General features: G+C 44.8%; 1 protein-coding gene across 1 annotated transcript in view; it reads left to right on the top strand.

The window, feature by feature from the left end:
- HSF2BP (heat shock transcription factor 2 binding protein) overlaps positions 1–19,105 on the top strand; it is a 126,588-nt gene that overhangs the window by 36,242 nt on the left and 71,241 nt on the right. The window contains exon 7 of the mRNA XM_030915213.1: positions 8,267–8,384. Coding sequence (XP_030771073.1) covers positions 8,267–8,384 — 118 coding nt within the window. The remainder of the gene's footprint in view (positions 1–8,266; positions 8,385–19,105) is intronic.

Below are 19,105 nucleotides of genomic sequence, written 5' to 3'. Positions count from 1 at the left end.
TGTCCAGCCTTAGCTCTCTAGTGTATTCAAGAAAACCTGTGATTTTGGTAAATTATCTCTCCCTCTGCCCCCGGAAAGAATGGGGTAGCTGTCACCAGTTTTCTGTGTCCTAAGCTGAAGCTGGAGATCAGGAATTTATGTAAACATTGAAATTGTTAAATTTCCACCCAACTGTAGTCACTGTTGTTTGGTGACAGGTTAGTGTAGTGCGGAGGAGGTTTGGCCCAGCAGATTTGCTTCCTAGGATGTCAGTTCTCTGGACATCTGCAGGGTGGAATAGTAACATCTGCTCTAATTACTTTACATATTGTGAATCTTCTACTGAACCGTGATGAACGATAGCACATTGACAGCAATGTGATTGTTTCCAGTAACTTGGATAAGAAGGCAAATGAAGAGCATGAAAGAGATGGAAATCTTCACAGTCCTGTGAAGATTAACTGCTTAACTTGCTAGTGAAAACTTTTCTAAATGGTTTTTCTGTTTTTCAGTGATTTGAAAATCATGATTGTATTCCTTGTCTGTGGTTTATGTATTCAAATAATATTAGATAATAACTGCAGCATCAAAATTACTTTTTGATGATTGATACTTTGGGGGCAGGACTGGATCCAGCTTAGTCTTCCAGGGACCTTCCTAGTTCCAAAGTTACCAGCAGAGCACCTTTGTGTCAGTGACCATGGTTGTTCTTGGTCTGCCAGTCCTTCCTCCTCCACACACTCACACCAACACATGGAGGCATGTGGTGTGCAGAAAAGGCCAGGTGGGGCTTGAGGCCCTGTGTCCACTGCTGCTTCTGCCACTGACTAACCCTGTATTCTTGAATATATGACCGTCGGTTTTTGTCTTCTGAGAAGAGTGTGACACTCGATGACAATTATGGTATCCCAGTCCTAGAATTGTGTGACTCTGCCTGTGGAAGAAGAAGGTGCCAGTTTTGAGCTTCAACTTACTGGTCTTCTGGTGTCAGAGTCTAAGTCAGCAGTGAAGGGTCAATGAACAGGCATTTGGGTTGTTTCCACCTTTTGGCTGTTGTGGATAATGCTGATATGAGCATTCGTGTAGAAGTTTATGTGTGGATGTATGTTTCAGTTCTTGGTATCTACCTTGGGGTCGGAATAGCAGGGTGTGGTAACTCTGTTTAGCTTTTTGAGGAACTGCTAGACAGGTTTCCACAGTGACTGTACCGTTTTATGTGCTGGTGGCTGCCTTTCCCCATGTCTTCCGAACAGCCCATCTTTTTCTAGGTGTGCAGGAGTCCTTGTTGCTGTTTTTGGTTCTTTGAGCACCCATTTGTTTCTCGTGTACCTTGAACTCTAGGAGAGATCATTAGTGTGGTCCTGGTTTCCCCATTGTGGTTGAACCTCCTGAAAGGTGAGGTTGGTTTGGAGAGAGTTGATTTACAACTTGAGCACTGATGAACATGATTTTTTCCTCTTTTTTTTGGAATCATCCATTGAATCATCTGTCAGGACAGTAGCTGAACAGAAACTTTTAAGACTCTAGGCAACAGGTAGCAAACAAATATAATTTGAGGCACTATAAGAAGGAAGACCACTCTGGAACCTTGACCCAGATGACTGCATCACCAGCCTGGTATTGACTCTGTACTTTTTTTTTTTTTTTTGAGACGGAGTCTCGCTCTGCTGCCCAGGCGGGAGTGCAGTGGCCGGATCTCAGCTCACTGCAAGCTCCGCCTCCCGGGTTCCCGCCATTCTCCTGTCTCAGCCTCCCGAGTAGCTGGGACTACAGGCGCCCGCCACCTCGCCCGGCTAGTTTTTTGTATTTTTTAGTAGAGACGGGGTTTCACCGTGTTAGCCAGGATGGTCTCGATCTCCTGACCTCGTGATCCGCCCGTCTCGGCCTCCCAAAGTGCTGGGATTACAGGCGTGAGCCACCGCGCCCGGCCTTATATTACCCGTCTTTTAACAGGTTGCTGTAGCTCTGATTGTTTCTGTTTCTAGGCTTCATGCTAGAGTTTCGCTTGGATCGCACCGCATGAGTACAGTATTAGCGTATTCTGGGGTTGTCTGTGTACCAGTGTGCTTTATATTTATTTTATATGTTTATTTAAGTATTTCTTTTTCCAGTGGGTTTTATACCCTCATTTTTTTTTTTCTTTCTGCATGTTAGTGTGTTTTTCTTTCAGACTGAGGAACTTCCTTTAGCATTTCTTCTGAGGTAGGTCTGGTTGGTGGTAAATTCTCTCAGTGTTCGTTTGGGAAAGACTTTACTGCTCCTTCATATTTGAAGGCTGGCTCTGCTGGATATGGTGTACTTACATGGTAGTTTCTTTCTTTCAGAACCTTGAAAATACCATCCCACTCCTTCCTGGCCTATATGCTTTCTTCTTCTTTCTTCTTCTTCTTCTTCTTTTTTTTTTTGAGACAGAATCTTGCTCTCTTGCCCAGGCTGGAGTGCAGTGGCACAATCTTAGCTCGCTGCAGCCCCCGGCTCCCAGGTTCAATTGATTCTCCTGCCTCAGCCTCCTGACTAGCTGAGACCACAGGCATGTGCCACCATGGCTGGCTAATTTTTGTATTTTTAGTGGAGACGGGGTTTCACCATGTTGGCCAGACTGGTCTCAGACTCCTAACCAAGTGATCTGCCTGCCTTGGCCTCCCAAAGTGCTGGGATTACAGGCCTGAGCCGCTGTGCCTGGCCTGGTCTGTATAGTTTCTGTTGAGAAGTCGCCAGATGAATTGGAGTTCCTTTGTTACTTGCTTCTTTTCTTTTGCTGTTTTTAAGTTTCTTTCTTTATTTCTGAATGTTGAGAGTTTGATTACTATGTACCTTTGGGTATACTTATTTAAGTTGACTTCTGGTGTTCTGTGGTCTTCCTGTAGCTGGATATTTATATCTTAAGTTTTGGAAAGTTTTCTGTTATTTCTTTGAATAAGCTTTCTACTCCTTACTGTTGCTCATCGCCTTGTTGAGCACCATAATTCTTATGGTCTTTTGAGGTAATTTTCTATATCTTGTAGGTGACCTTCACTCCTTTGGTTTTTTTCTTCTCTCTGTGTTTTCAGATAGCCTGTTTCTGAGCTCAGTGATTCTCTGCTTGATCCATTCCACTGTTGAGAGCCTCAAATACATTTTTCAGTTCAGCACATGTATTTCTCAGTTCCAGGATTTCTGTTATGATGATGATGATGATGATGAAGATGATGATGATGATGATTTTTTAGAGATGGGATCTTGCTCTGTCACCCAGGCTGGAGTGCAGTGCAACCTTGATCTCCTGGGCTCAAGCAATGCTTCCACCTCAATCTCCTGAGTAGGTAAGACTACAGGTGATCACCACAGTGCTTGGTTAATTTTTTATGTTTTTTGTAGAGATGGAATCTTGCTATGTTGCTGAGGCTGTTCTTAAACTCCTGGCCCCAAGGCCCCTACCTCAGCCTCCCACAGTGTTGGGATTACAGGCATGAGCCACTGTGCCCAGCAGTTTGATTGTTTTAAGTTCAACCTCTTTATTAAATTTCTCTGACAAATTTCTGAATTACTTTTCTATGTTGTCTTGGAAACCACCGAATTTCCTTAAAACTACTGTTTTGGGGCCAGGCGCGGTGGCTCAAGCCTGTAATCCCAGCACTCTGGGAGGCCGAGACGGGCGGATCACGAGGTCAGGAGATCGAGACCATCCTGGCTAACACGGTGAAACCCCGTCTCTACTAAAAACTACAAAAAACTAGCCGGACAAGGTAGCGGGTGCCTGTAGTCCCAGCTACTCGGGAGGCTGAGGCAGGAGAATGGCGTAAACCCGGGAGGCGGAGCTTGCAGTGAGCTGAGATCTGGCCACTGCACTCCAGCCTGGGCGACAGAGCGAGACTCCGTCTCAAAAAAAAAAAAAAAAAAAAAAACCTACTGTTTTGAATTCTTGGTCAGAGAGCTCACATATTGCCATCTTATTAGAGACAGTCACTGGTTCCTTGCTTTGTCTGTTTGGGGAGGCCATGGTTCCCTGTTTCCTGTTGTTTCTTATGGGTATGTGTCTATGTCTTTGCATTGAAAGAGTATTTATTCCAGTCTTGTCTGTCTGGGTTATTTTGGTTTTTATTGGATATGTTTCCTTAGAGATTCTTTGTAATTTACTTGTTGAATTCCTTCCTTTTTTTCTGCAAGGTTGCTGCCTCTTTATAGTCACTAGATGGTGCCTAAGCCCAGGTTTATCTTGGCTGTATAAAACCATCAGAGTGTTGCCCATCCCGAATGGGGGAGGTCACAAGGAGGGTAACCTGGCAGTGTGGGAATACTGGCAAGGTGTCTGTGCCCAGGGGACCTGTGGATCATACCTTCTACTGTGTGCATCTGCTGAATGACCACTCTGATTTGGTGTCTTCTCTGGTCAAGTTACAGAGCAGAGTTTCCAGGGCTGGGAATAGTGGTTCTGCTTCCCCACTTTGCCTCTGGCTATCCTCAGGGATAGTTTCCCTTCAGGTACTTAACAGTGCTTCCCGTGGGTTGAAGCAGGGACAGGTCTTCTGCCAGGGAGCCTAAGATGGTGGGGACAGTAGTTGTTCACCTCCGTCTGACTTTTTCCAGTGTAGAAACTGAGTTGGGGAAATTTTCCTCACGCTTGGTGCTGGGCACATTATGGAGAGGGTGTCACAGATATGAAAGTCCAGTTGTCTTACTGTCTGTTCAGAGTTTTTTTCACTTGTCTGTTGCCATGGGAGCTGTCTGATCCTCATATTTGAGTTCCGGGATATTGCTGCTGATAATCTTGGAGCTGCTGTATGTTGGTTTTTGGTTTTCTGTTGGGAAGCAGTGAAGCCAACTTACTTCTATGTCACCATTTGGAACCGGAAACTCCTTGTTGCCCATATTTTAATTGGGTTATTTTCCTTTCTGTTACTGAGTTGTAAGAAGTATTTGTAATATGCTAGTACCTTATCAGAGATATGATTTTCAAATGCAGCCATACCTCAGAGATACTGTAGGTTTGGTTCCAGATTACTGCAATAAAGCAAATAGCACAATAAAGCGAGTCACATGCATTTTTTGGTTTCCCAGGATATATAAAAGTTAGGTTTACAGTGTACTTTAGTCTGTTAAGTATGAAATTAGCTGGGTGTGGTGGTGCAGACCTGTAGTCCCAGCTACTCAGGAGGTTGAGGGTGCAGTGAACTGTGATTGTGCCACTTCACTCCAGCCCGGGTGACAGAGTAAGATACAGTCTCAAAAAAATGAAAAAATAATTTTATAGCTTTAATTTTTTTTTTTTTTTTTTTTTTTTGAGACAGAGTCTCGCTCTGTCGCCCAGGCTGGAGTGCAGTGGCGCGATCTTGACTCACTGCAAGCTCTGCCTCCCAGGTTCACGCCATTCTCCTGCCTCAGCCTCCCGAGTAGCTGGGACTACAGGCACCCACCACCATGCCTGACTAATTTTTTTTTTTTTTTTTGTATTTTTAGTAGAGACGGGGTTTCACCATATTAGCCAGGATGGTCTTGATCTCTTGACCTTGTGATCCTGCCGCCTTGGCCTCTCAAAGTGCTGGGATTACAGGCGTGAGCCACTGCACCCAGCCAGCTTTAATTCTTATATTCAGATCTTAGATCCATTTTGAGTTAATATTTGTATATGGTATGTGGTAGGTATCCAACTTCCTTCCTTTGCATATGGATATCCAGTTGTTTTAGCATCTTTTATTCAAAAGATTATTCTTTTATCATTTCTTCATTGATTTGTCTTGGTACCTTTGTTGGAATTCAGTTGACCATAAATGTGAGGATTTATTTCTGTACTCTCAATTCTACCATTGATTTATATGACTATCATTCTACCGACACCCTGTTATTACTTTTATTGCTGAAAATAAGATGAAATTATTACAGTCTAAAGCAAAAGTATCAGATATAGTACGTCTCAACTCTGTATATCCTTTTCAGCATAAATAATTGACACCAGATTCTTTTTTTTTTTTTTTTTAATGGGGTCTCACTCTAATTGCCCAGGCTGGAGTACAGTGGCATGATCATAATTCACTGTAGCCTCAAGTTCCTGGGTTCAAGCAATCCTACCACCTCAGCCTGGGTAGCTGGGACTATAGGCATGAGCCACTACACCTAGCTAATTTTTATTTTTATTTTTGTAGAGACGGGATCTCACTATGTTGCCTAAGACTCATCTCAAACTTCTAGGCTCAAGTGATCCACCTACCTTGGCCTCCAAAAGTATTGGGATTATAGGTGTGAGCCACTGTGCTTGGCCCAGATTCATTTCCTTTTTTTTTTGAGACTGAGTTTTGTTCTGTTGCCCAGGCTAGAGTGCAGTGGCAGCATCTCGGCTCACTGCAACCTCCACCTCCTGGGTTCAAGTGATTCTTCTGTCTCAGCCTCCTGAGTATCTGGGATTACAGGTGCATGCCACCACATTTGGCTAATTTTTGTATTTTTAGTAGAGACGGGGTTTCTCCATGTTGGCCAGGCTGGTCTCCAACTCTTGACCTCGGGTGATCCACCCTCCTTGGCCTCTGAAAGTACTGGGATTACAGGTGGGAGCCACTGTACCTGGCCCCATTTCTTAAATTATGTAATTACTATGCTAACCTCTAGAATTACCTATAAACACTTTTAATGAAAAATGAACCTAGAAAAACCATTTTAACAGAAAAATTAACTGGCAGTGTTTTAGTTTTGGTAGATGGTAACAAAGTCAATTCTATAGGCCTTGAATTGACTCACAGGCATTCTAGATAGATTAAATATCAGTAAGCAAAGTACAAATTACCATGTAAAACAAACAAATTCCAACAGATTGACAAGTACTGAAGCTGTCTGTGTAGGAATTTATTCACATTTATTTTACTTTGTAGTTCATGTTTTAGTGATATTTAATGAAATGCAGCATTGGCATTTGCAGTTACAATACTGGATATATGATACAGACTTTATTTACCAGTACATTTGTTGTGTTGGGCATTGTTGCTTGCTGTTTTATATATATATATATATATATATATATATATTTTTTTTTTTTTTTTTTTTTTCTTCAGCGATGTATTAGTAATGTTTTTGTTTTCTGTTGCTGAGTAACAAACCTCCTCAAAATATAAAGTCTTAACATTTATTTTGCTCATGGGTCTACAGTTTGGTCAGGCTTGGCAGGGACAGTTTGCTGCTCTCCAACATCTGGAGATGTCTGTAGCACTGCCCATTGGGAGCAGTGTAATCACTTGATCTGGTCTTCAGGCCAATTTGCAGGGTCTCAGGCATGAGGAAATGGGATACTTGCTTATCCACAATGGGGCATAAAATTGAGAAAATAAGTTTTCTTCAAAATCAATTTTCATACTCTTTTTTGACTACATATAATTTCAGTTTTGTATCATGGCTAAAAGTTATTAGCAAATATAGATTGAATATTCTTTATCTGAAATGCCTGGGACCAGAAGTGTTTTGGATTTTGGAATACTTATATTATACCTGCTGGTTCAACACTCTAATTCAAAAATCTGAAATCTGCAATGCTCTGTGAGCATGACCTTTGTGCATCTTTGTCAGTGCTCAAAAATTTTTAGATTGTGGAGCATTTTGGATTTTGGGTTTTCAGATTATGGATCTTATTAAAAGTGAATTTTCACATCCTCAGTCCTAGATAAGACAATCAGCCCCCACCTTATGTTTGGACTCTGCCTGCCCACAGCTGATTAATGCAGCACTCAGGAGCATAGTGACTGCAGACATGGTTAGATTCCAGGGCTCTGTTTCACTCTTTAGGTGCTTGCTAATTACAGTGCACATTACTTAATATTTCAGTAACTCTTGTGGTTGTCAGTGATTCTTTCTGGGCTGTCGCTTTTGTTATAATACTTTTTTTTTTTTTTTTTTTTTTTTTGAGACAGAACTTTGCTCTGTCACCCAGGCTGGAGTGCAGTGGTATGATCATGGCTCACTGCAGCCTCTACCTCCTGGGCTCAAGCAATCCTTCTGCCTCCACCTCCTGAATAACTAGGACTACAGGTGCACACACCATGCCCAGCTAATTTTTAAATTTTTTGTAGAGATAGGGTCTTGCTATGTTGCCCAGGCTGGTCTTGAACTTGTGGACTCAAGCAATCCTCCCACCTCAGTCTCTCAAAACGTTGGGATTACAGGTGTGAACCACCATGCCTAGCAGTTTCATTTTTATATGTCTCGTTGTCAGCTGTGTTTTCATTAGGTCTTTTGGAAGAAAAACAGCAACAAATACTCTGTTGTGCACACAATCGTCTAGGTTCTGAAGTCACATGATCTTGATGCTTTGTTTCATTTTCTGTTGCAGATGTTGCTGCCATAGCATGTGGTCGTGAATTCTTGGTGAATTCAAGCCGGGTGCTCTTGGACACCATATTGCAGCTTCTGGGAGACTTGAAGCCAGGACAGTGTACCAAACTCAAAGTGTATGGTGGATAATGTTAACAAGTTAACTCTATGTACATATTAATCAGACTATGCTGATTGGGCCTCTCTTCAAGTAAACACAGTTAATTTTGGTGGTAGTTCTAAATACTCGGAGAAATAAATTGACTGGAGAAGTTAAGGGATATACTATCTCTTACATAGCATTTTAGAAAATAAATTTAAGGAAGGAATGTTCTTGCCTTAGAGCAATCAGTGAGTCCCAAAGCCTATCGCATGATACTTCGTGGTTATGTCAAAATGAATTTAAATAGGTATTTGTCGTGGTAGCACCCCACTTCCAGGTACCACAATCTGTATTTGTTTTCTATTTTTTATGTAACAAATGATCACCAACTTGGTGGCTAAAACACCACCATTTATTATTTCATAGTTTGGTAAGTCAGGAGTCTGAGTGGGTTTGAGAGGTTCTCTGCATAGGTCAAAAGTGAGGTGTTTTCCAGGGTGGGATCTTTTCAGAGACTCTGGGGGAGGAATCTGCTTCTGGGCACTTTGAAGTTGCTGGCAGAGTCCAGTGTCTTGGTTTCTAGGACCAAGTTCCCTGTTTCCCGGCTGGCTGCTCAGCTGTGGGTCAGCGGCTGAGACAGCTTGCGTTGCTTCTCACAGGGGCCCCGTCTTCACGCCACAGTCGCTCTTTGAATCCTTCCCACGTTTCCAGTCTCCGAGACTTCCTCTTCGCCTGCCAGCAAGATGAAACTCTCTCTGCTTTTATTCTTTTGTTAAAAAATTTACTTCAAGAAGGCAAAAACCCTGCTTCTTATAGATTTGTGTGTTTAGATTAGGCATACCTGGATAAACTCCTTTTGATAACACTTGAGTCAGTGTACCTTAATTGCATCTACAGAATCCGCCTTTCCAGGCAATGACATCATCAGCGTGTGATAATTTATAGTCCCAGAGATTAGGGCAGGAAATCTTGGGGAGTGGGTCAGTGTAAGATTCTGTCACTCACACCGTTCGTTCTGAGTGTTGCCTTTGACTTCTTAGAGCATCTTTATGTTTTAATTTTTTTTTTTTTTTTTTTTTGAGGCGGAGTCTCGCTCTGTCGCCCGGACTGGAGTGCAGTGGCCAGATCTCAGCTCACTGCAAGCTCCGCCTCCCGAGTTTACGCCATTCTCCTGCCTCAGCCTCCCGAGTAGCTGGGACTACAGGCGCCCGCCACTTCGCCCGGCTAGTTTTTGTATTTTTAGTAGAGACGGGGTTTCACCGTGTTAGCCAGGATGGTCTCGATCTCCTGACCTGGTGATCCGCCCGTCTCGGCCTCCCAAAGTGCTGGGATTACAGGCTTGAGCCACCGCGCCCGGCCAATTTTTTTTTTTTTAAAGAGACCGAGTCTCTACATACATTGCCCAGGCTGGCCTCGAACTCCTAGGCTTTCAAGTAATCCTTCCACCTCAGCCTCCTGAGTAGCTGGGACTACAGGCATGTGCCACAATGCCCTGCTGTGGAGCACTTTTTAAAAGTAAGAGCTTCTGTCAAGTCTGTGCCAGGTGCTTCCAACATCTGTGTCATCCTGGCCTCGGTGTCTCTTGGTTGTTTTTTCCCGTGTCAGTTTAGATTTTCCTGTTTCTTCATATGCCAAGTAATTTGGATTTATCCTGGACATCTTGTTTAAATCCTTGGGAAATGCTGGTGTTTATATTTTCACAGGCAGTCAACCCCTTCGGGTCAGATTCCAGCCAGCCTTTTCTCTGTTTGCTTTGAGTGTGTTCTGTTTTCAAAGAGTCTTTCCAGTGCTATTGGAACTGCCCCTTGTGAGTGCCGCCCAGTGGCCAGTCTGAGACTTGGGTGGTCTGGATTTTCAGTGAAGCGTCTTTCAGATGCTGTTTATGATCAGATCCACACAGGCACCACTTGGGATGAGGCCAGGAATTTATAAACAACTTTGTGGGGTCACTTTTCGGAGCTGTTAACTCTCGGGTACGTTTTCGTTGTCTGGGACTGCCTTTTTCAGTCCCCACCTGCAATGCTGTGGCTTCATATACCCTGCTGCGTCTAAGCGCCTGCAACTGTGCCTTCATCCCGCCCTGCAGCAGGAGTTGAGAAGCTCTTAGAGCTTTCAAGTGTAAGGAAAGAATGCCTTTCTCACAGCGTTTGAGTTACCTGGGGGATGCCCTCACTGCCACCATGCTTGGTTGCTGGCAGGAGACTCTTTTCCCACTCCTTGAGCCTCACTAGAGCCCTTCTTCTGGTGCTCTCTGTGTGGCTCAGGGCTACTTCTGGGTTTGCAGCTCCCTTGAGTCCAGGCCAAGGACACTAGAGGAAAAAGTGGTAAACTCACTGCTGGTTTAGTGGTTCTTAAAATTTTCATCATCTTCCCCTATCTGCCTGCTACTGTTTACTTTTCAGAGTCCTCAAATAGCTGCTTCATGTATTCTCTTTGGAATTTATAGCTGCGTTCAGTGGAAGCGAGAATGGAGGGTGTGTTCAGGCCATCTTATCCAGAATCAGGCTTTCTAGTCCATTTTAATATTTTGTACTAACAAATATATATACATAAATAATACATATATACATATATGCAATTTTTTTTTTTTTTTTTTTTTTTTTTTAGACAGAGTCTTGCTTTGTAACCCAGGCTGGAGCATAGTGGTGTGAACATGGCTGACTGCAGCCTTGACCTCTTAGGCTTAAGTTATCCTCCTAGCTCAGCCTCCTGAGTAGCTGGGACCATTGGTGCATGCCACTATGCCTGGCTAATTGTTAAATTAAAAAAAAAAACTTTTTTTTTTGAGATGGGGTCTCGCTCTGTCACCTAGGCTGGAGTGCAGTGGTGCCATCTCGGCTCACTGCAAGCTCCGCCTTCCGGGTTCACGCTGTTCTCCTGCCTCAGCCTCCCAAGTAGGTGGGACTACAGGCGTCCGCCACCACACCTGGCTAATTTTTTATTTATTTTTATTTTTTTAGTAGAGATGGGGTTTCACTGTGTTAGGCAGGATGATCTTGATCTCCTGACCTTGCGATCCACCTGCCTTGGCCTCCCAAAATGCTGGGATTATAGGCGTGAGCCACCGTGCCTGGCCAAATTAAAAAAAAATTTTTTGTAGAGACTGGGTCTCTCCATGTTGCCCAGGCTGGCATGGAGGGTTTTGTTTGGGGGTATAATTTTACAAAGTGCTTGTGGATCTATCTAGTTCATTCCTTTTAAGTACCTTGCATCAAAGGAGATGTAATATTTGGATTATCCTTCCCTGACTTGAAGGTTTTACTTGACAAATATAATGCTGTAGTGAACATCCTTGATAAAGTATTTGCTAACCTGTCTGAGAGTTCCTCTAGGAGTTTTCCCAGAAGAAAGATTTGAGAAGTAGGACGTGGACATTTTCAGTTTGATAAGATACTGCCAAATTGGTCACCATAGTGTACATTTCTACCTGCACCATGCCACTATTTGTGTTTCCCACGTCCTTGTCAGCACTTCACTGTTTATTATATTCCTCTAAAGAAAAAAAAAAAAAAAAAAAAAAAAAAAAAAAAATATATATATATATATATATATATATATGGAGAGAGAGAGAGAGGTGCGGGGGGGAAGAAGGTGAGAGACCGGGTCTTGCTGTGTCACCCAGGTTGGAGTGCAGTGGTGCAATCATGGCTCACTGTAGCCCCGACCTCTGGGGCTCAAGTGATCCTCCTATCTGAGCCTCCTGAGTAACTGGGGTCCCAGCTACTCATCATGCCACCATGCCCAGCTAATTTTTTTTTTTTTTTTTTTTTTTGAGATGCAGTCTCGCTCTGTGGCCCAGGCTGGAGTGCAGTGGCATGATCTCGGCTCACTGCAAGCTCCGCCTCCTGGGTTCCCGCCATTCTCCTGCCTCAGCCTCCAGAGTAGCTGGGACTACAGGCGCCCGCCACCATGCCCGGCTAATTTTTTGTATTTTTAGTAGAGATGGGGTTTCGTTATGTTAGCCAGGATGGTCTTGGTCTCCTGACCTCGTGATCCGCCCGCCTCGGCCTCCCAAAGTGCTGGGATTACAGGCGTGAACCACCGTGCCTGGCCTTTTTTTTTGTATTTTTTGTAGAGACAGGGTCTCACCTTGTTGCCCAGGCTGGTCTCAAACTCCTAAGCTCAAGTGATCCACCTACCTCGGCCTCCCAGAGTGTTGGGATTACGGCATGAGCCACTGCACCTGGCCTTAAAGAGTATTTTTATCATCTGCCTATCATCTGTGTGTCTTTGTCCTTCTCTCCCTTCCTTCAGATTTAGATTGCCAGTGAGGTTGAGACTCTTCACGTGTTTGTACCATTCCAGTTTTTCCTTTGAGTCGCCCGTCTGTGTCTTGTGCCCACTTTCCTGTTGGGCTGCATTTTTCTTAGTGATGTGCTGTAGTTGTGTGTTCTGGATACTAGTCCATTGCCTCTTTTGTTTCTGTGGTCTGTACAAGGTCCATATTTATGGGCCAGCTAAAGTCCCCCTTCAGCTTCCAAGGTGAAGCTGTGTGTGAGGGCTGGGTCACTTCTAGCCTCTCTGGTTCCAGTCCCTGGAGCTTTGTGCCTTTGGGTCCTGGTGAGCTCTTGCTGATTTCAGTGGGAAATGGGGAGAATTGCCTTCTGAGCCATTCACTGACTTTCTTGGCAGTCTTCCGTTTGGCCACTGAGCAAAGCCGCGTGTTTAGCCTGTATCCTGACTCGGGATCTCAGCATGCACCAGCCTGAGAGAGACCTTCCCGCTGGGATCTTTGGCTGCCTTCCAACATGCTCATGGCTTGTTCCCTCTCACTCTCATTTCCAAGGCACTGTTCTCTCCTCTTTTCACCTCCCCTGCTTCACTAACGCCCACCCTTGAGTCCTCTGGAGCCCCAGGACTTCCTTTCTCCTGCTATAAATCAGCCTCTTTTCTTCCTGGCCTCCCCCTGCCTTCGGTATAGCTTGCCTCTCTCTGGAGAACTACACTTTCACTGCCACTTTCGTGATCGAAGGTCACTAATTCTCAGCAGTTAGTACCTTAGACCCAGAGATAGGGGTTATTTTTCTCCTAGTTGCTCATTTTTAAAAAAAATTTAAATTTAAATTTTAAATTCAGGGGGTACATGTGCAGGTTTGTTACAAGAGTATATCCCGTGACGCTGAGGCTTGGGCTTCTATTGAGTCTGTCACTCAGATAGTAAACATAGTGTCCAATAGGTTTTTCAGTCCTGGTTCCTCTCCCTCCTTCTCTCCTTTTGGAGTCTTCAGTGTCTCTTGTTCCCATCTTTATGTCCATGTATACCAAGGGTTTAACTCCCACTTGCAAGTGAGAACATGCAGTATTTGGTTTTCTACTTCTGGATTAGTTCATTTAGAATAAATGTTGCTGCAAAGGACATGGTGTTGTTCTTTTTTTTCTGCCTGCATAGTATTCCATGACTTGTATGTACCACATTTTCTTTATCCAATCCACTGTTGATGGACACCTCGGTTGATTCTATGCCTTTGCTATTTTTGTTTTGTTTAGTTTTGTTTTTTGAGACAGGGTCTGGCTGTTCCATCCACACTGGAATGCAGTGGTGCTGTCTTATCTCACTGCAGTCTGAAACTCCTGGGCTCAAGCAGTCCTTCTGCCTCAGCCTCCCAAGTACCTGGGTACCTGGGATTACAGGCATGTGACATAACACCTGGCTAATTTAAATTTTTTTTTTTTTTTTTTTTTTTGGTAGCGATAGCAGTCTCACTTTCTTGTCCAGGCTAGTCTTGAACTCCTGGACTCAAGTGATCCTTTCACCCCAGCCTCCCAAAGTGCTGGGGTTTCAGGCATGAATCACCACTTATCTTTGCTATTGTGAGCAGTGTTGTGATAAACATATAAGGGCAGGTGTCTTTTTGGTGGAACAATTTTATTTTCCTTTGGCTATTTACCAAGTAATGGGATTGCTGGGTTGAATGCTAGGTCTATTTTTAGTTCTTTGAGAAATCTCCAAACTGCTTTCCATAGGTGCTGAATTAATTTACATTCCCACCCACAGTGTATAAGAGTTCCTTTTTTTCCATAGTTTTGCCAACATGTTGTTTTTTGACTTTCTAATAAGAGCCATTCTGACTGTTGTGAGATGGTATCTCATTGTGGTTTTGGTTTGCATTTCCCTGATGACTAGTGATGTTGGGCATTTTTTTCTTGTTTTGTTGGCTGCTTATATGTCTTCTTCTAAGAAGTGTCTGTTCTTGGCCGGGCGCGGTGGCTCAAGCCTGTAATGCCAGCACTTTGGGAGGCCGAGACGGGCGGATCACAAGGTCAGGAGATCGAGACCATCCTGGCGAACACGGTGAAACCCCGTCTCTACTAAAAAATACAAAAAACTAGCGAGGTGGCAGCGCCTGTAGTCCCAGCTACTTGGGAGGCTGAGGCAGGAGAATGGCGTGAACCCGAGGCGGCGCTTGCAGTGAGCTGAGATCTGGCCACTGCACTCCAGCCCGGGCGACAGAGCGAGACTCCGTCTCCAAAAAAAAAAAAAAAAAAAAAGAAGTGTCTGTTCTTGCTCTGTTCCCGCTTTTTAATGAGGTTATGTGTTTTTTTCTTGTTGATTTGTTTAACTTAACTTCCCTATAGATTCTGGATATTAGACTTTTGTTGGATCCATAGTTTGTGAATATTTTCTCCCATTCTGTAGGTTGTCTGTTTACTCTGCTGATAGTTTCTTTTGCTATGGAGAAGTTCTTTAGTTTAATTAGGTCCCAACTGTCAATTTTTGGTTTTGTTGCAATTGCTTTTGAGGACTTAGTCAAATTCTTTGCCTAGCCCAATGTCCAGAAGACTATTTCCTAGATTTTGTTCTAGGACTTTTATAGTTTGAGGTCTTACATTTAAGTCCTTAGTCCATCTTGAGTTAATTTTTATCTGTGGTTAGAGGTAGGGGTCCAGTTTCATTTGTATGCATATGGTTAGCCATTTTTCCCAGCACCATTTATTGAACAGGGAGTCCTTTCCCCATTGCTTATTTTTGTCAATTTTGTCAAAGATCAATTGGCTGTAGGTGTGCAGCTTTAATTTCTGGGTTCTGTATTGTGTTTCATTGGTCTATGTGTTTATTTTTGTACCAATGTCATGCTGTTTTAGTTAGTATAGCCTGGTAGTATAGTTTGAAGATGGGCAATGTGATGGCTCTGGCTTTGTTCTTATTTCTTAGGATTGCTTTGGCTATTTGGGCTCTTTTTTGGTTCTATAAGAATTTTAGAAGAGTTTATTCTAATTCTATGAAAAATGGTGTTGGCAATTTAATAGCAATAGCATTGAATCTGTAGATTGCTTTGGGCAGTATGGACATTTTCATGATATTGATTCTTCCAGTCCATGAACATGGAATGTTTTTCCAGTTGTGCCATCTATGATACTTCTTTCAGCAGTGTTTTGTAGTTCTTCTTGAAGAGATCTTTCATCTCCTTGGTTAGATGTATTCCTAGGTTTTTTTTGTGTGTGTGTGTGTGTGGCTGCTGTAAATAGGATTGTATTCTTGATTTGGCTCTCGGCTTGAACCTTTTTTTTTTGAGACAGGATCTCACTCTTTTACCCAGGCTGTGGTGCAGTGGCATGACCACGACTCACTGCAGCCTCGACCTCCTGATCTCAAGCGATTCTCCTGCTTGAGCATCCTGAGTAGCTGGGACTACAGGTGTGTGCCATCACACCTGACTAATTTCTGTATTTTTTTGTAGAGACAGGGTTTCACCATGTTGTGCAGGCTGGTCTCGAACTCCTGAGCTCAAGGGATCTGCCTTCCTTGGCTCTTCCAAAAGTGCTGGGACTACGAGTGCGAGCCACCACACCCGGCCTTCAGTTCTGTGTTGAATAGGTGCGGTAAGAGTGGATATCTCTGTCTTATTCCAGTTCTTAGGGGATGTGTTTCTTCTAGCTGCCCATTTTTATTTTTAATGAAATGTCCCAGAATGCTCTTTAGAAGGCTCTTTCTCTTCCAATCTCATACAAAAATTTTTCCTCCTTGAAAATTCAAGCAACCAGTTGGCTCTCTTCACATCCAGCCTTTCTCATCACTGCACTTTTCTGACCACCCAGGTATTTCTCTTGTTCACCGAGTACTGGCTTGTTGGTGTCCCCCTCCCCATTTCCCGCTATCTTGAATGACTTGAACATGTTTAGGGGTGATTCATTCAACAATCTAATTTCAAGGTCACATGCCTTTCTCAGCTCCCAAGATTTGCTGTGCCCTTCACTGTGGCAGTAGTCTGCCTTGGGCCAGACCCTGCACATGGTCATCAGGTGGACTGTCTGGTAAACACTGCTGTAGCACTCAGGCAGTACCTCCTTTCCTCCTTGCCTCCTTTTCCTACCATTGTTCCCTCTAAACTGCAAGATCTCCTGCTCCTCCTCCTTCCTCCTGCTGACACCATTGCCTCCATGGCCTCCCCTCCCACTAGCTCACCCAGCCCCAGTGTCCATCACTCACATTTCCTGATGCTTTCAACCTTGGACCAGCCCAGCCATCCTCCTTCTCTGTTCCTACAGCTGGGGCTGCTTAGTGAGGTTTGGGAAGAAGCTTTCCTGTGTGCACGGACTCTCGTCATTTCTCCTGGTTTCCAGCACCCTGGGATCCTCCTCTATGTCCTTACTTATCTCCCACTCATTTCCACAGTGGTGGAGGCAGACCTCGGGTGTGACCCTCACGGCCTCCCTGCTCTGCTCTTCCTCTGCAGGTGGGTGTCCCAGCAGGCGGCTTTACTTCCTGCCATACAGAGTCAAGGGTGTGAGTTTGGCCACCTCAGCTTGGCCCTCCCTTGTTTATTCCACTCACTTTTGCTTTTTCCTTTTACATGTCAGAGGCACATATGGCCTGGATGTGTGTGTGTATGGTGTGGGTGTGGGTGTGTGTATGTGGGGGGGGTTGGGGGGTTGGGATGTATTTTGTGTGTGGTGTATGTGTATGTGGGTGTTTTTTGGGGTGTCTGGTGTGTATTGTGTGTATGTGTTTGGGGCATGTTTATGGTGTGAGTGTGAGGGAATGTGTGTGGTGTGTGTGTATATATGGTCGGGGAGGTGGGTGTCATGTGATGTGTGTGACTGTGGTGTGTCTGTATATGTGGGACTATGGGGGATTGGGATGTGTGTATTTTGTGTGTAGGGGGAGATGTGGGTGTGGTATGTGTATGTTGGGGGATGTTTGTGGTGTGTATGTATATGTAGAGGGTATGGGGTATGTGCGTGTGTGGAAGGTGTGGGGGGGGATATGTGTGGGCGTGTGTGGTGTGTGTGTGTGTGGCGTGTGGGGGTGTGTGGGCTGCATATGTGGGGGTGTATGTGTGTTGGAGTGTGCGTGGGGTGTGTGTGGGGAATGTGGGTGTGTGTGGTGTGTGTGTGGTGTGTGGTGTGTGTGTTAGGTGGGTGATGTGTGTTTGTGGGCTCAGTCAAGGCTGGGGCAGTTGGTGCAGTCAGCTGGTGTGTTGTGTATGGTGTGTGGGGTGTGGTGTGTGTGGTGTGTGTGTGATCTGTGGTGTGTGATATGTGTGTGTGGTGTGTGATGTGGGTGTGTGGTGTGTGTGGTGTGTGGTGTGGGTGTGGGCTCTGTCAGCCAAGGCTGGGGCGGTTAGTGCAGTCAGCTGGTGTGTGTGTGGTGTGTGTGGTCTGTGGTATGTGGTGTGTGTGTGTGTGTGTGGTGTGTGTGATGTGTGTGTGGTGTGTGTGTGTGGTGTGTGTGTGATGTGTGGTGTGTGATGTGTAGTATGTGTGGTGTATGGTGTGTGGTGTGTGTGGCGTGTGTGATGTGTGTGGTATGTGGTGTGATGTGTGTGTCGTGTGTGATGTGTGTGTAGAGTGGTGTGTGTGATGTGTGTACGGTGTGTGGTGTGTGTGCAGTGTGTGTGGTGTGGTACACTGTGCGAGTGGTGTGCGTATGGTGTGTGTGTGGTGTGAGAGATGTGCGTGTGGTGTGTGTGTGTGCAGTGTGTGGTATGTGGGGTGTGTGTATGGTGTGGGGTGTGGTATGTGTGTGGTGCAGTGTGCGGTGTGTGTGTGTGTTGTATGATTGTGTGGTGTATGATGTGTGTGTGTGTGGTATGTGTGGTGTGTTTATGGTGGTGTGTGTGTGGTGTATGATTGTGTGTGGTGTGTGTGTGGTGTGTGGCGTATGATGTGTGTGTGTGGTATGTGTGGTGTGTTTATGGTGGTGTGTGTGTGGTGTGGTGTGTGTGTGTGGTGTGTACGTAAGGTGCACGTACTGTGTGGTGTGTGTGTGGTGGGTGTGTTGTGTGTGTGGTGTGTGATGTGAGTGGTGTGTGGTGTGACCGGTGTGTGTGACTGGTGTGTGGCGTGGTATGTGTGATGTGTGCGACAGGTGTGTGTAACGTGTGTGTGGTGTGGTGTGTGTGATGTGTGTGTGATGGGTGTGTGACTGGTGTGTGTGGTGTGGTGTGGAGTGTGTGCTGTGGGGTGTGTGTGTGTAATCTTCCTGCCTCTGTATTGAGCCTTCCTCTGGGATGTGCCCTGTTGCCTGTCACCTCTTGCTCCAGTATTTCTAGCACTCCCGCTCCACTGGCTGCTGTTCAGCCTTTTGTCTCCCAGGCCATGGCTGCCCTTTCAAACCACTAGCCACCCTGGGTTTATCATGACATGTTGCATTTTCCCAGAATGCAGAGCTGGCTCATGGTGTATTCCTTTTGCTTCTACCTGAAATCCCTGTGGGCCCTGTAGGTCAGTGGTGGATGAGACTCGATTCTGCCCTTGGGCTACACGTCCATCTCTTTTGTGGCAAACACTCATAGGGTTGTACCTGGGACATTG

The sequence above is a fragment of the Rhinopithecus roxellana genome, chromosome 13, assembly GCF_007565055.1.
Source record: "Rhinopithecus roxellana isolate Shanxi Qingling chromosome 13, ASM756505v1, whole genome shotgun sequence".
In the NCBI taxonomy this organism is placed as follows: domain Eukaryota; kingdom Metazoa; phylum Chordata; class Mammalia; order Primates; family Cercopithecidae; genus Rhinopithecus; species Rhinopithecus roxellana.
The sequence above is the reverse complement of the archived record's forward strand: the minus strand, read 5'-3'. Positions and strand labels throughout refer to the sequence as shown.